The following is a 15,449-nucleotide window of genomic DNA, read 5'->3' as shown; positions in this document are numbered from 1 at the left end:
CTCTGCCTCTGCCATCATACAGCCTGTTCCTCTTCTGTCTGTGTCAAATCTGTCCCCTCCTGACTCTTATAAAGATACCAGTCAGTGGATTTAGGGTCCAACTAGATAATCTAGACAGGATTTCGTGTCTGCCTTCACCAACAGAGTGATGCAGGAGTGATGTTACCTGACTTCTGAGCCTAAGTCATAATGGCATTAGGCACTTCTAGCTTGTTTAAGTGGAACATGCATTCCGGATAGGAAGCCCACGTTAGCCCGCGTGGAGAGGTCATGTGTAGGTGTTCTGGTATGCAGTGGTCACAGCTCATAGCCAGCATCAACTTCCCCCACATGTAAGTAAGCATGTTTCTAGCCCCAGCTATTGAGACAATCCCAGCCTTGGAGTCTCCCCAACTCAGGTGCTAGACATGAGAGGACAGGGTTCCCAATGAATTCTGCTCCAAATGGAGATTCCTGGGCAAAAAAAAAAGAAAAAAAAAAAGAAAAGAAAAGAAAAAAGAAAAAAAGTATCACTGTTATATTAAGCCACTAGGTTTTAAGGTGGTTCTGGGTGTAGCAATAGATAATGAAATCAGTAATCATTCAGTAATTGAATGGGTTATAATTTTTTTTTAAAGTACATGAGATGAATTTCCTGGTATTCAGCTCCTCAAATATTTGTCTAAACATAGTGGGAACACACACAAACACACACAGAAAAACTCTAAAGGAAAAAGTGATTCAGTTTCATTCTGAGTCAAAGAGTATGGGAGGAGCCATTAATTAGAAATTATATGAGCAGCAGAGGACTTTAGGTATCAATGGAACCAACTGCATACTTCACAGGTTGGGAGGTTAAAGCTCAGAAGTTGTCCCTGACCCTCCCTGCTCAACTCAGCTCTGCACCCATCAAAGGTCCAACTTGCTCTTCACAGGCAAAATGAAAAATCTATCACAGTCTCACTACCTACCAAGTAGGGGTATTGAAAGGAGGAGACAGAGAATGGGTGTGAGGAGAAGGGAGAAAATCTGCTATAAATACAGTCTGTTCATCAGACTATGAGAGCCTTTCTTCTCTACTTTCTGTTAAATTGAGGGTTTGGACAGTTTTCTTTTCTACCATGGCTCCAGGTATTAAAAACTGTCCAGGAGTTCCCCTTGTGGCGCAGTGGAAATGAATCCAACTAGTATCCATGAGGATGTGGATTTGATCCCTGACCTGCTCAGGGGGTTAAGGATCTAGCATTGCCATGAGCCATGGTATAGGTCACAGACAAGGCTCAGACCCCACACTGCTGTGGCTATGGTAGAGGCCGGCAGTTGCTGCTTTGATTTGACCCCTAGCGTGAGAACTTCCATGTGCTGCAGATGTGGCCCTACAGAAGCAAAAATACAAAAACAAAAAACAAAACAACAACAAAAACAAAACAAAACTGCCCAGCTGTCCAGGGCACAGAAAGCAAAGGCAAGAACTGTATGGAGAGAAATGAAAACATTCCTCTGTCCAGGTTTGCTTCTCATGTTCTCCAAGACCTATCTAAGAAGAGGTCAGCTAGCAGACTCTAGGCCTGTTTTGTAACAGAGATCTTTCTGCAATGACAGAAATGCTTTCTATCTGCTCTGTTGCTGATGACCACTACAAACCCCACGTAGCTATTGACCATTTGTGATGTGGCCAGTGTGACTGAATTTTTAATGTTACTTAAAGTTAATACTTTATGGGGCAACTTTGTCAGTTGTAGACAAAGTATGTACAAAGCCACGCCGAGCTTAGAAATCCAAATTAGTGACACAGGCAAACCACCCGACCTGACACCTCCTCATATTCACTACTCTGTCTCTTTCTACAGTCTGAACAACCTCCTGTCTGCTGTGGGAAGACTGGTCCTTAAGTTCACAGTGGTAATCTGCCCCTTGGGCCTCAGAACTTTTCTGCTCTGTTTAATGTCTCAGTAAGAGTGGAGAGATCCTGGAGTTTCCTGGTGGCTCAGTTGGTGAAGGATCTGGCATTGCAACTGCTGTGGCTCAACTCACTGGTGTGGCTCAACTCACTGGTGTGGCTCGGGGTTTGACCCCTGGCCTAGGAGTTTTCATACGCTATGGGAACTGCAAGGAAAACCAAAAACAAACAAAAACAAGTAGAGAGATCCCCAAGATATGGTCACAGCTTCCAATTTCTGAGAGTCATTCAGAGTTGACAAGCTGGATGAACAGAGTAAGACTTAAAAATTCCATGTGTGAGTAGCTATATGTGATGTATGAAGACAGACATATTTCCAGGGAGATTATGTGACATTCCTTATTTTTTTTCCATTCTAGAATCACAAAAAATGAATTCTGAGTATATGAAAAGGATAATAAGGTTGTGGATATCATCCAAGTAATAGGCTAACGTTGCACAGTAATTTGTTTATAATTGGAACTCAAACGTCTCCATTTGACCTCTCAGAAGGGTCTAATTGGCATCCTATTGAACTTCACTAGAGTCACTTCTGCTCTTTTCCTTCCCCACCCTACCCTGTCTCTCCAGATGCCCAGGCTCTCAACCCTGGAACCACAGTGCCTGAATCATCCGAACAAAGTGTAACACTGTACTCTCATGTTACAATCACCGTGCTTTCTCTGCTTTACACACCACTCAAGACGCCTTATTCAGAATCATTTTGAATTGTCTAAAGCTATCAATATTCTTATCAGGATGCACATATCAAGGAACATATAGCAGTAATACCTTATTTTGGGCTGTTTCTTGTTATGCCATCGTTCGTGAACATTATTTTAGGAAGTAAAATCTCTTTTCTAGAAAAGATTGAGCAAAAGTCACAAATAACATTACTTCTAATCATTTGCTCTTAGAATTTAATTTCCTTTCTTGAGGAAATACAATTAAAAAAAAAAAACCAGTGCCTTGAAAATAAAAAAAGAAACAGGCTTTATCTATTCTTTAAGACTCAAACCAAGAAATCTTCCAATGATGTCTAGATTTAGCTGATCTCTTCCTCCACACACCCTTATGAAATTTGCCATTTGGAGGAATGTATTAGAGTGACACTTTTTTTCCTACCAAATCATCATCTTTAAGATATAAGATTTTCATTATTATAATCTTTAATGACCACACAAACCACAGTGTACTGCACAGTGTGCTTAAAAAATACCAATTGAACTGAAGTACATGTGTCTAATGAATTGTACACATTGGTAACAGGCTCAGGTTTTATAGCATTTTGCAGCAATTGCAATGAGCAAAATCATTCTTGTAAAAGGTATAAAGCACAGTAAGCTTCAAACCAAAGGAGACCTTACAAAGTCATATCCCAGGACTGTTCATGGAACAGAATGGATTTTTGTCCTTTGTTTTTCAACATTACAATGTTCATGCCATCTTAAAAAAGAATATTAGGGCACCTTTTCAGCTTGATGAATTTGAGCTAATGGATGGAAAAGTGACCACAAGAGACAGAGCACCGAGAGATGGAAGTCCAGTGTTCTTAATATAAAAAGCCTTTCCAAGTTCTCAAGCGGAGCTGGCATCTGAACTGGAAACAAATGCTACCCACATACACAATGTATTCATTAAAAGTGTTAAATGAAAAATATAACTAAAGCCAATAACATCATCTTCTCTCATTTGCTGAGCAAATCTGTACATAAACTAAGATGCCATGATGTTGCCTTTATTCTATTTCACACTCCCTAGTCATGGAATTAAAATGTAACAGGTAGCTGATACACAGGGGGGAGGATCTGTATTAAGAATACCTTTTCATAATCAAATTTAAGCACTCATCTCATTTATGATCTGTCCACCTCAATAAATCAACTAATACTTCATTTTAAGAGACATATAAAGCTCTATTAACCCATCTTTACACATTTTAATTTAAAGTGACGGGCTTTTCACAATTTTTCCCCATTCATTTATTCAATAAACATTCTACGTATCTTCCATATGTGAAGCAAGGTGTTTGAAACTGTGGATATAAAGATTAATAGTTTAAAGTTCTAGTCTCTGTAGTGGCAACAGGCAGGAAAATAAAATAATGCAATACTGGATGTCCTCCCACCCTCACTGTATGACACCAGGTACTGTTAATACAGAAGATGGAATTGTCAGCTTAATTGGGAGGACTTTCAAGGAAAAAAAATAGGAAATAAGAGAAAAGCTTAAAAAGAGCAATGTTTATAGAAAATCAAATGCAAGTGCAATTTTTAAGTGAATTTCTTACATAACACAAGGCAAGTCCTGGGCTGGCTGCCCAATGAGCAGGACTCAGTCAATGAGAGGACTTTGCCCCCTCAGGCCACAGGTGATGGGGCATCTCACATGGCTGATGAGCAGATAGACGAGCACAATAGTGATGAGCAAAATCTGCAGAGTCAGTGCAGTTCCTTCTCTGGGATTTCACTGGAGCAACAAGAGATGGGGGCAGTAGAGGTGGAAGCTGAAAGGGAAATGTCATTACAGAGAAAAGATCAAAGGCACATGTATGCTGAGGTTGCAAGCAAGAAGGAAACCTGGATAAACACAGGAATGAACTAGTAGCCCATTAAAGGTAGAGGGATCCTGGTTCCAGGGGAAGACTCAGGCCATGGGGTCCAGGAAGGACAGAGGGTGGGCATCCTCAGCATCACCTTTGGTTCTTGACAATGCTCTGGGTCCCACAGCTGTGGGCCCATCCGTATTCCCAGGAGACCCTCTCCCATCCCTTCTGTACATATATCTTCACTCCCTTCTACATGAGTTAGCTTGACTGGGTCATAGTTCCTTGAACCTCCTTCGAACAGATGATGTGTCAGTGCTCTGAGTTATGCAACACACTGGCCATTCTCTCTGGCTTTTAAAGTTTTACAGTGTGTCCAATTTACAAGTATTAGAATGCCTTCCTCTGACCCTCAGTGGATCTTTATCTTACTTTAGGGTAAATAAATCATGTTTTAGACATTGTACTGAACAAATTCAATTTGTCTTCATGAAAAATAGCACTTGGAAAATGAGAAGCACAGTGTACTGATTAAGAGCATGGGCTCAAGAGCCAGATTCCTTGCAAACCAACCCCGGCTACATCACTCACCAATGGTGTGACCTTGGGCAAGTACTGTACTTCTTGGAGCCTCCTCTTCCTCATTTGTGAAAGATGGGAAATAGTGGCACAGACCTTGTGGGGTTTTTATGGGGATTATACAGGAAAATTACAATGTAAGTTCTGTATTAGTTTTTATAAAACAAGTGGACATTCATTTCTTTAACAATGACAAATACAATGGTTTGAATTTTGTAAATTTTTTTTAGGCTGTGCCTGTAGCATGCAGAAGTTCTGGGACCAGGGAATGAACCTGTGCCACGGCAGTGACAATGCTAGATCTTCAACCCACTGAGCCACCAGGGAACTCCTGGACTTTACAATTTTAATAAGTGGAAAGAGAAGTCAAAGTTGGGGGACCTATTAAACACAAGTACAGAGACTGCTAATTTACTGAGGATTTGTTATACGCCCCCCACTGACCAAGTACTTGACATCCGTCATCTCATCTATGTGGTCTGCACAAAACTGGTGTATTGAAAACTGACTGTGTGCCAGGCACTGGGCCATAGTTACAAAGATGAATAGAATATAACGCCTGCTCCTGAAATGTTCCTGGCATTCTAGGGGTGCTAAAGCTGGGTCAGGCAACCTCACCATCTACAACTTTGGTTCAACCATCCATAAACTGAGGGCACCTAAGGAGGTGACTCCCAAGGTTCCAGTCTTGTCATTCATGTCACCTATTGAAAATTCCTAAGCCTTTTAAGTTTTGCCACTTAATAACCACTTATGCTACATGATAGTGCAGATGATCAATACTGCAGTATTTCAGGAGGCCTTTGAAGCCAAGTTATTTGGATTGGGCTCCTGGAATACCCTGGCAGATGCAGCAGTCCTCTACAGAGTGAGATTTCACATAATCAAGGCAAAGCTCAAAAGACAACAGTGTGGTGTTCTAACAGGAAGATGCTTTCCAGTCCTAAACACATGCTTCAAAGCATTCATTTCTGCACTGATCCCTAGAGGGGAAAAGTGAGGTAGTTCATGGCCCACCAGCTGTCCAGGTTCTTGACGCTCATGCTAGGGCATTGTGTATTGCGCCAAGATCCATCCCATTGACTAAAAAGCTCCAGACTCAGACTCCTTGGATTTATATCTCCATTCTGTCACTTCCTATGGGCCCAACACATGCCCACTGTGCAACTGTGCTTATTCTGCCACTTTCTAGCTGTGCCATCCCCAGTCAGGTTATCAAGCTTCCCTCCTTTCCTGTGAGGTTAGTATCATAATACCTATCTGCATAAGGATTAAGTTGGATCATACACATAAGTGGCGCTGGCATAGTGCCAGACATAAAATGAGCCTTCAGTAAATGATGATGATGGCCAGCACTAACATAAAGTACTTACTTTGTGCTAATCCCTGTTTCTAAGCACTTTACATGCATCACTTCATTTACTTGTTGCAACAATCCTATGAATAGGTAGGCATTGCTATTATTCCCAGTGTATTGCAGCACAGAGAGGTTGAAAAATTTGCCAATATACGCAGCAGAACCCAGATGTGTAGCTAAAGCATCTGTGTCCAGAGTCTGAGCCCCTAACCTCTGCCCTGTGGCGTGGGGTCTCCTAAGACTTTCTGTTGCCAATATGGAGTCTTCTTATGGGTCAGAGGCTGCTCTACACATTTAACATGAATTAACTCACTGAGTCTTCATGCTGACCTATGACACAGAGAGTATCATTAAGTTTATAGTAAATGTTTATATAAACATACCAAGAGGCTAAAGCAAAAGATGGAGGCAGTGAAGGGAGAGCGTCACTGACTGTAGTATAAAGAGAAATGAGTTCAGTGCTGAACATTCAGAACTACTGGGAACTACTCCAGGCAGAAAACATCAGCGGATATCTCAGATGGGAGGGAAATTTGTGATCGGATGACATGGGGTGGGTAACAGAGATGATGAACCCCTTTGGCAGCTTCAGAGTTTGTTGAAAGGCCAGGTCATTGTAGCCTTTAGCAGGAGGGGGTACAGTGTGGTGGAAAGGGGTGGGTTTTGAGTTCAAGCACAAGTTATTTTCCTCACTAGCTGTGTGTGCTTTAGCAAGTCACTCAACTTCTCTGAACCTTGGATTTTATTTTACTAAAATGAAAATTATCATACCTAATTTGTAAAATTGTTTGGAAAATTAAAGGATTTTTTTAAATTGCCAAATACAGTGACTAGCACAGAACAAACACAGAATAAATGCTAGTTCCCTTGCACAGCAGAGTGTGTGATCAACTAGGATAGGCTCACCTGTGGGTGTTGACCATAGAGGTAAACCAAACACTCTTCCATGTAGGGAAAAATAATGGAGAAAAATGGAAGCTTGTTATTCTGCCTAACAATGAACACCAGAATGCTTCTGCTAAAAGCAGAGAGAAAACGCATTCTTCTGATTAACATTTGGGACAAAGAAAACTTGGTTGGATGCTTGTCCAGATTGTAATAAAGGAAGTGCTTTTCCAGCGCATACCCTTGGGGATGACATAGAATGCAAGTCTGACAACAAAGACAATTCTGGAACTCCAATCTTGGATAAATTGCTGAGTCTTCAGAAACTCTTTCAGATGACATCACTCTTGTGGTTTGTCAGTACTCAGAGGGTTTGATTACAGTGTGTGCCTTTCCAAATCCCTAATTATTGAACATTCCAGGTGTACAGAATAATTGTGCTTTCCAATTGACAATAGTCTTAAATCCTTGCATAAAATGCTTAACTGTTATCATGGTGATTTTCTGTGCTCTTTGACTTCTCACTCACCAGGGTAACCTTGGTTAATACCTCATTCTTTTTCAAGGCCTTCACTGTACGTAAATCATTATTTGTGGAATAGAATTATAATTCTAAAAGAATATGTATTATACTGGGAGTGACAGAGAATATGCTTTTAACATACAAGGAAAGACCAATTTTCTGACACCTGAGCTCTATTTGCTCAAAAGCATTTCTGTAATAAAGCACCAATTATGGCTAATAATGGCATTATTCTCACCTCACTAAGTACTTGATTTGGTAAAGCTTTAAGAACTCTCAACTTTGGCAATCAATTTAGTTAACTACAGGAAAGAGCCTATTTTGTATAGATTATTACCTTAATATCACATTGCTCCCCAAACTCACATACACTTAGAGTGAATTGTAACTCAATATCCATTTACATAGACCTCTCACTATTAAGCTCACCAGATGAACCACAGTGTAGAAGCCATATTTTTTGTAATATCACAGTTATCAAAGGTTGAGTTCATATTCTCCACCACACTCACCCTCCAATCTTTCAGGTTCTATTAATTAACAGTATGCCGAACTCATTAAAAACAACAAAAAATAGCCCCAAACTGGGAATTAGAGGGATACACTGAGTGTCAGCCAAGTTTCTGTGGGAAGGTAATGGATTCTATCTTAGGGCTTTTTGGGTTTTTTTGTTTTTTGTTTTTGCCTCATCATCCAACCATCTCACCAGCCAGAACCTGGGAGTCTTCCGTAATGTCTTCCAATCCCTAGAGTCTTATGTCCAAGCAGTAGTTGAAGTGTCTCATTCCCACCTTTGAAATGCTTTTTCAATCTTTATTCTCTATTCTGCTATCCTAGCATCAGTCCTCTCCTATTTTCTACTCCAAGACCAAAGGTTTCCTACTTTCAAGTTTTTTAAATACAAAATAAAAACATCGTAAAACATGCCTATCAACAAATGACAGCTATGGTCCCTTGGACTTCAGACCAAACAGACTTAAGACATCTTGCAGAGCCCTGAACTCAGAAACTTTTTTCATTACATTGCATCCTCACCTGAGAAAGTATATAGACTACAAACCTGATCACATCTCTCTTTCTCCTGTTGAAAACCCTTCTCTGAATTTTGTGTGTCTACAGAGAAAGCAGTCTCAAGTTTAAAAAGCATTTCCTGATTCTGATTTAGAAGTAGAAGTTACTGTGCTCCAATGTTCTAAAGCACATTATCCTGGCCCTTTACAATTCCATGAATATTGACTTGTATCATCTTCCAAACTTAATACTGCAGTGCAGAAGCTTAGTTTCCTAGTGGTAACTGTAAGTGTTAAAAAGGGAGCCATTCTGCAGGAGGGAGTGGGTAGGGACTGGGATAGACTGGGGGTTGGGTTAATAGATGCAAACTATTACATCTGTAATGGATAAACAACAAGATCCTATTGCATAATACAGGGAACTCTATCAGATCTCCTGGGATAGACCACGATGGAAAAGAATATTTGAAAAGAATATATGCATGTGTATATATATATGTATACACATACACACTATATGTATGTATAAACACATATACACACATACATATGCACACACACACATATATAATGTGTATGTATGTACATATGATTGAGTCACTTTGCTATACAGCAGAAAGTGGCTTAATATTGTGCATCAACTATAATTTAAAAAAAGGGGAGCCATTCTGATGCATTGTTTCTAGCCTGGGTTTTTTGAGAGATCAAGAGTCAAGGGCCAACTGGCCCCTCCTGTAAGTGATGAAGGAAGGCCTACAGAAAAGAGATGCAGCCCTTGCTACTCTCAAGATTCACTCTGTTGGCAAAACAAATGTTAAAACCTATTATCTGGAATGATTGGAGTAATAATAAACATACACTCAGCTAAGGAGCACTAAAGAGGGGTTTTACCAGGCAGAGAAGATGGAGAAAAGCAGCCCAAGCAGAAGAAATGGCAACGAAGTCCATGTGTACATACAGTGTTAAGGATAAAAATAAACTCTCTAATTCAGAAAGCCAAATGTCCACTGTTCTTTTTTTTTTCAGATTTTCACAGGAAAACGATACTGTTAATTGTGTATGGTCACCCTTCCTTACCAAACCAGAATTATTTCTATTGCCCATCTAATTACTTAACTTCTGATATCGCAAGAAGAAAGGAAGGTACTTTCAGGGCAGTGGATCACTGCCTACTATATCCTTCCTAATAAGTGATATTATTTATATTGTTATAATCTCTAGGAAAGCTCTAGGGAAAAGCCTCAGAATAACTCCTGAAATCATTTTGCCAGGATTTTCTTTTGATTTGAACTGCAATAAGTAAATGTCGAATCTGTAGAGTGGTCCTAAGTACCAATAGCAAGAACTCTTCCAAGAACCTTAAACACAAATTAAGAAGCAAATGAAACATGGCTATGCTCCTCTCATTTCCATTCCACCCAAGCAGAGGGAAAGAGAACTGCCATCCTAAAAATCAAGGAAACTCTCAATTAACCATAGTAATGAGCTACCAGGTGTAAATATGGTGAAAATCCTTACATAATATCCCAAGACTAATTTTACTGTCTCAACCTCCTACCTCATAAAACCCTTCTTAAGCATTACCAAAATTTGGGAAACCTTACGACTTTGGAATTTATCCCCTATTTCTCCCTGCATTATTTACTCAAAGTGCTTGGAAGTTAGAGGATACAGAAGCTCAGTTATCAAAAAGGAGGAAAAGCACACATGATGGATCATAAAGGAAGAAAAAATGCCTCAAAATTCTCTTACCAGCCTTTGAAAAACTGAGATCTGAAAGAAGTCAATCCCCACATGTAATGTGAATAGCAGTGTTTTTTTTTTTGTTTTGTTTTGTTTTTTTCCTTTTCATCAAAACACCAAGATGCAGGCTATTTTGAATCCTACTACCATCACTTTCCACATACCTTCTTCTCGCCTCATGCTTTCCCTTCCCCTAAGGAGAGGTAAAAAATTTGTTAGGGTTTTACTTACAATTGTGAAGTTCATGACTTTGAGAATCCAGATGGTCATGGCCAAGTTCACCAGTATTAAAATCATCAGGAGTAGGACAAAGAAATACAAGCATCTTTTCCGCCAGCCGTAAATCCCTACTTTGTATACCTGTGGCCCCTCGGAGCTGGGCATGGTGCTCCGGTGGTGTGTGTACTGTTCCTGAGGCATCTGAAATAAACGAGGTGAGAGAGAAGCACTCACATTAAACTGCTGAGAGAGAGAAAAGGAGAATGGAAAAAATCAACTGATGAAGAGATATGGCTGGCTGCTGTCTGTACGTGTCCACCCTCCTTACGACGCTAAAAATCTTTTCCCTCTGGACAAAAGGGGCTCCTCTGGACACTTGCAGGAGCCCTCTTATTTTATGCAGACATCTCTCATAATGTGCGCTGAGACACCCACATACATATCACAGGAGAACTGGGACCTGCAGGAAGCCATCTTCCAAATGATTCTTAGAATCCCAACATCTTTGCAAGGGAGACGAAGTTCTGAGCATAAAATTTGGAATTTAGCTGAGACAATAAATTAATCCCAGCAGTTCATTGTGGTGGTATAATATTACTACTTAGGCACTTCATTTGGGGTATAAAATTATCTCAAATGTAATCATTTTGTACTGGCAGAAATTCAATGGCAAAAGTAACAATTTTGATATTCCCTCCATTCCAGTACTCAAAGGGGTGCTGAATTAAGCCTCCCTTGACTCAGGAATCATCAAAAAGTCATAGCTTTTGCTTAAATGCTTTGCTTGATAGAAAACTCACCACCCTCTCAAGTAATCCTTATGAGTAAGACAATTCCAATTCTTATCAACACATTTTTTAAATAAACATTAAAGGCTCAACGTCAAGAAAGGTGTGAACATGCCTCCCAGGAGCTTGCAGGCTAATGGGAGGAATGAACTAGTTAAAAGTGATTACGGGAGAGTGAGATCAATTTTATTTTATTTTTTAAAGAATTTTATTTTTTCTATTATAATAGGTTTACAAATGATTGTTGTGAAGCAAAGTGACCCAACCATACACATACATATTCTTTTTCTCACATTATCCTCCATCATGTTCCATCACAAGTGACTAGATATAGTTCCCTGTGCTATACAGCAGGATCTCATTGCTTATCCACTCCAAATACAATAGTTTGCATCTACTAACCCCAAACTCCCAGTCCATCCCACTCCCTTCCCCTACTGCTTGACAACCACAAGTCTGTTTTCTAACTCCATGAGTTTGTTTCTTTTCTGTAGATAGGTTCATCTGTGCCATATATTAGATTCCAAATATAAGTGATATATTTATCTATTTATCTTTCTTTCTCACTTACTTCACTTAGTATGAGAGTCTCCAGTTCCATCCATGTTGCTGCAAATGGCCTTATTTTGTTGTTTTTATGGCTGAGTAGTATTCCATTGTGTATATATACCACATCTTCTCAATCCATTCATCCATCAATGGACATTTAGGTTGTTTCCATGTTTTGGCTATTGTGAATAGTTCTGCAGTGAATACAGGGGTGCATGTATTTTTTTTTGATGAAAGTTTTGTCCAGATATATGCCCAGAAGTGGGATTGCCGGATCATATATGTGGTAGTTCTATATTTAGTTTTCTGAGGTACCTCCATACTGTTTTCCATAGTGGTTGTACCAATTTCCATTCCCACCAACGGTGAAGGAGGGTACCCTTTTTTCCACACCCTCTCCTGCATTTTTTATTTGTTAACTTGTTGATGATGGCCATTCTGACTCATGTGAGGTGGCATCTCAGTGCAGTTTTGATTTGCATTTCTCTAATAGTGATATTGAGCATTTTTTTCATGTTCCTATTGGCTATGTATATATCTTCTTTACAGAAATGTCTATTCAGGTCTTCTGCATTTTTCAATTGGGTTGTTGGCTTTTTTGCTGTTGAGCTGTATAGGTTATTTGTATATTTTAGAAATTAAGCCCTTGTCAGCTACATCATTTTTCTTCCACTCCATAGGTCATCTTTTTTTTTTTTTTTTTTTTAACAGTTTCCTGTGCTGTGAAAAAGTTTGTCAGTTTGTTTAGGTCCCATTGGTTTATTTTTGCTTTTATTTCTGTTGCCTTGGGAGACTGACCTAAGAAAACATTTGTACAGTTGATTTCAGAGAACATTTTGCTTATATTCTCTTCTAGGAGTTTTATGGTGTCTGGTCTTATGTTTAAGTCTTTAAGCCATTTTGAGTTTATTTTTGTGCATGGTGTGAGGGTGTGGTTTCAGTTTCATTGCTTTACATGCAGCTGTCCAGTTTTCCCAGCACCACATGCTTGAAAGGACTGTCTTTTCCCCATCTTATATTCTTTATCCTTTGTCAAAGATTAATTGACCATAGGTTTCTGGGTTTATTTCTGAGTTCTTGATTCTTTTCCATTGGTCTGTATGTCTGGTTGTGTACCAGTACCATACTGTATTGATTACTGTGGCTTTGTAATATTGTCTAAAGCCTGGGAGAGTTATGTCTCCTGCCTATTTCTTCCCCCTCAGGACTGCTTTAGAAATTCTGGGTATTTTATGGTTCCTTACAAATTTTTGAATTGTTTGTTCTAGTTCTGTGAAAAATATCATGGGTAATTTTATAGGGATTTCATTGAATCTGTAGATTGCTTTGGGTAGTATGGTCATTTTAATAATATTAATTCTTCTAATCCAGGAGCATGGAATATCTTTCAATTTCTTTTGAATCCTGTTTATTATTTATTTATTTTAATTTCTGTATATATACATTTTTTTCTACTGTACAGCATGGTGACCCAGTTACACATACATGTGTACATTCTTTTTTCTCACATTACGTGTTCCATCATAATTGACTAGCCAGAGTTCCCAGTGCTACACAGCAGGATCCCATTGCTAATCCATCCCAAAGGCAACATTCTGCATCTATTTACCCCAAGCTCCCAGTCCCTCCCACTCCCTCTCCTTCCCCCTTGGCAACCACTAATTTCCTTGATTAATGTTTTATAGTTCTCAGCATATAAATCTTTCACCGCCTTAGTCAGCTTTATTGAGACAAATTTTTAAAAACATTTGCCAATATTAAGTAATATGCCAATACTCTTTAAGGAAGCTTTCCCAAACCATTACTGTTGACAGAAATTATCTTCATCCTAGCACTACTAATTAGGTACCAACAAAATTATAAGTGAACTTATTGCTTCTATAAAATTCTCCAGCCAAAACAGATTTTAAAATTAAATACAAACAAAGCTACCAATGTGTATCATTCAAAATGGGAGAAAAAAAAAACCTGACTACTAAAAACAGTGATGAATAGCCAAACTAAACAGCGTAATACCAAGAGTTTGAGCAAAGCGTCATCCGAGCATGGCATCCCTACTCTGCAACAAACTATATGACAGCATGACCTCTATTGCTTTTCTCCATTTAAATGACTGCACAGTCCTTATTCTGGGGTTTTCACTCCATTTGGCCCTCATGTAGGCATACTGTACTCTCTAGGAATAAGGCTTGTCTCTATTCTTTTTCATCTTCATCAAGAGCAACTACTTTAGTGGTATGTGGTGGCAAAGTGACCATGGTGACAAACAAAGTGTAAGCTCTAAAATCACATCCCTAGGTGTCATCTTCCAGATGGTTCAGAATACAATTATTCCATGGTTTTCAGATAATCATTAAAATGCAGACATTAAGTCTAAACCTCCCCCAGAGAACTCATGGTCTTTAGACCTCAGTGGAATTCCATTTGAAAAACCAAGAGAGGCATTCGCTGGTAGCTCAGTGGGCTAAAGATCTGGTGTTGTCATTGCTATGCCTTGGGTTACTGCTGTGGTGTAGGTTTGGTTCCTGGCCTGGAAACTTCCACACGCTGTGGATGCAGCTAAAAAAAAAAAGGAAAAAACAAGTGAATTCTTACGTAGGGTCAACTGAAATGCTCAGTGAAGACCTACATACAACTCTCTCATTCTGAACACTATGCTAGCACTAAAATCAGGCTCTAATATGAGTATGTGTTTAAACATACGTGTATGTGGGAGGAATAAGTGAAAAAATGAACACACAAATGATGAACAAATGAATGGCTTCCCATTTGCTCTGAAGCCTGCTGCCATCTGGCAGGCATACAGAAGTCCAGGTCAAACAACATGGGAAAGGTCTTGTTTGTATCCTTGCAAATTCCCACTTCGGGCTCCCAAATCCTCGAGTCCCCAACCAAGCAGTGAGCTTCAAACAATGAAAAAAATCTTAATTGTGCTGTCAGTCCCTTACAATTCTGTAGATCAAGGCTGTGTTGTGACAACACAGGGACACAATAATGTCATCACTCACTGACCTATTCACACACCAAGACCAATGAAAAGCAGGGAAAAATGTCTTAGAAGACTGAAGGAAATCAGGCCTTTCTTTTTCATTAAATCATGTTCTATAAATTAAGGAAATAATCACAATATTGGAGAATCCTATCTGCAAGTCTTCTTTTGATTCTAATCTACTAGTTTCAGAGTCAGTCAATTCAAGACAGGAGAGGCTGACCCATTTGTGCACAGCCCCAGGATATGTGGCAGGGCAAGGACAAGAATAGCAGTCCTTGACCCCTGCAGAGTGAAGAGCAGTGGGGAATTCTCGATATGAGTGTACACAAGCTGGCAATATT

At 39.5% G+C, this 15,449-nt stretch overlaps 1 protein-coding gene across 3 annotated transcripts in view; it reads right to left on the bottom strand.

Moving 5' to 3' along the window:
- The window catches only part of SGCD (sarcoglycan delta), a 1,013,702-nt gene that overhangs the window by 388,699 nt on the left and 609,554 nt on the right, over window positions 1-15,449 (bottom strand). For all 3 annotated transcript variants that reach the window (XM_047774935.1, XM_047774843.1, XM_047774755.1), the window contains one exon: window positions 10,792-10,980. In XM_047774935.1, coding sequence (XP_047630891.1) covers window positions 10,792-10,980 — 189 coding nt within the window. The remainder of the gene's footprint in view (window positions 1-10,791; window positions 10,981-15,449) is intronic.

Source organism: Phacochoerus africanus, chromosome 1 (assembly GCF_016906955.1).
Source record: "Phacochoerus africanus isolate WHEZ1 chromosome 1, ROS_Pafr_v1, whole genome shotgun sequence".
Classification (NCBI taxonomy): Eukaryota; Metazoa; Chordata; class Mammalia; order Artiodactyla; family Suidae; genus Phacochoerus; species Phacochoerus africanus.
Note: the sequence above shows the minus strand (reverse complement) of the source record. Positions and strands in the feature narration are given on the sequence as shown.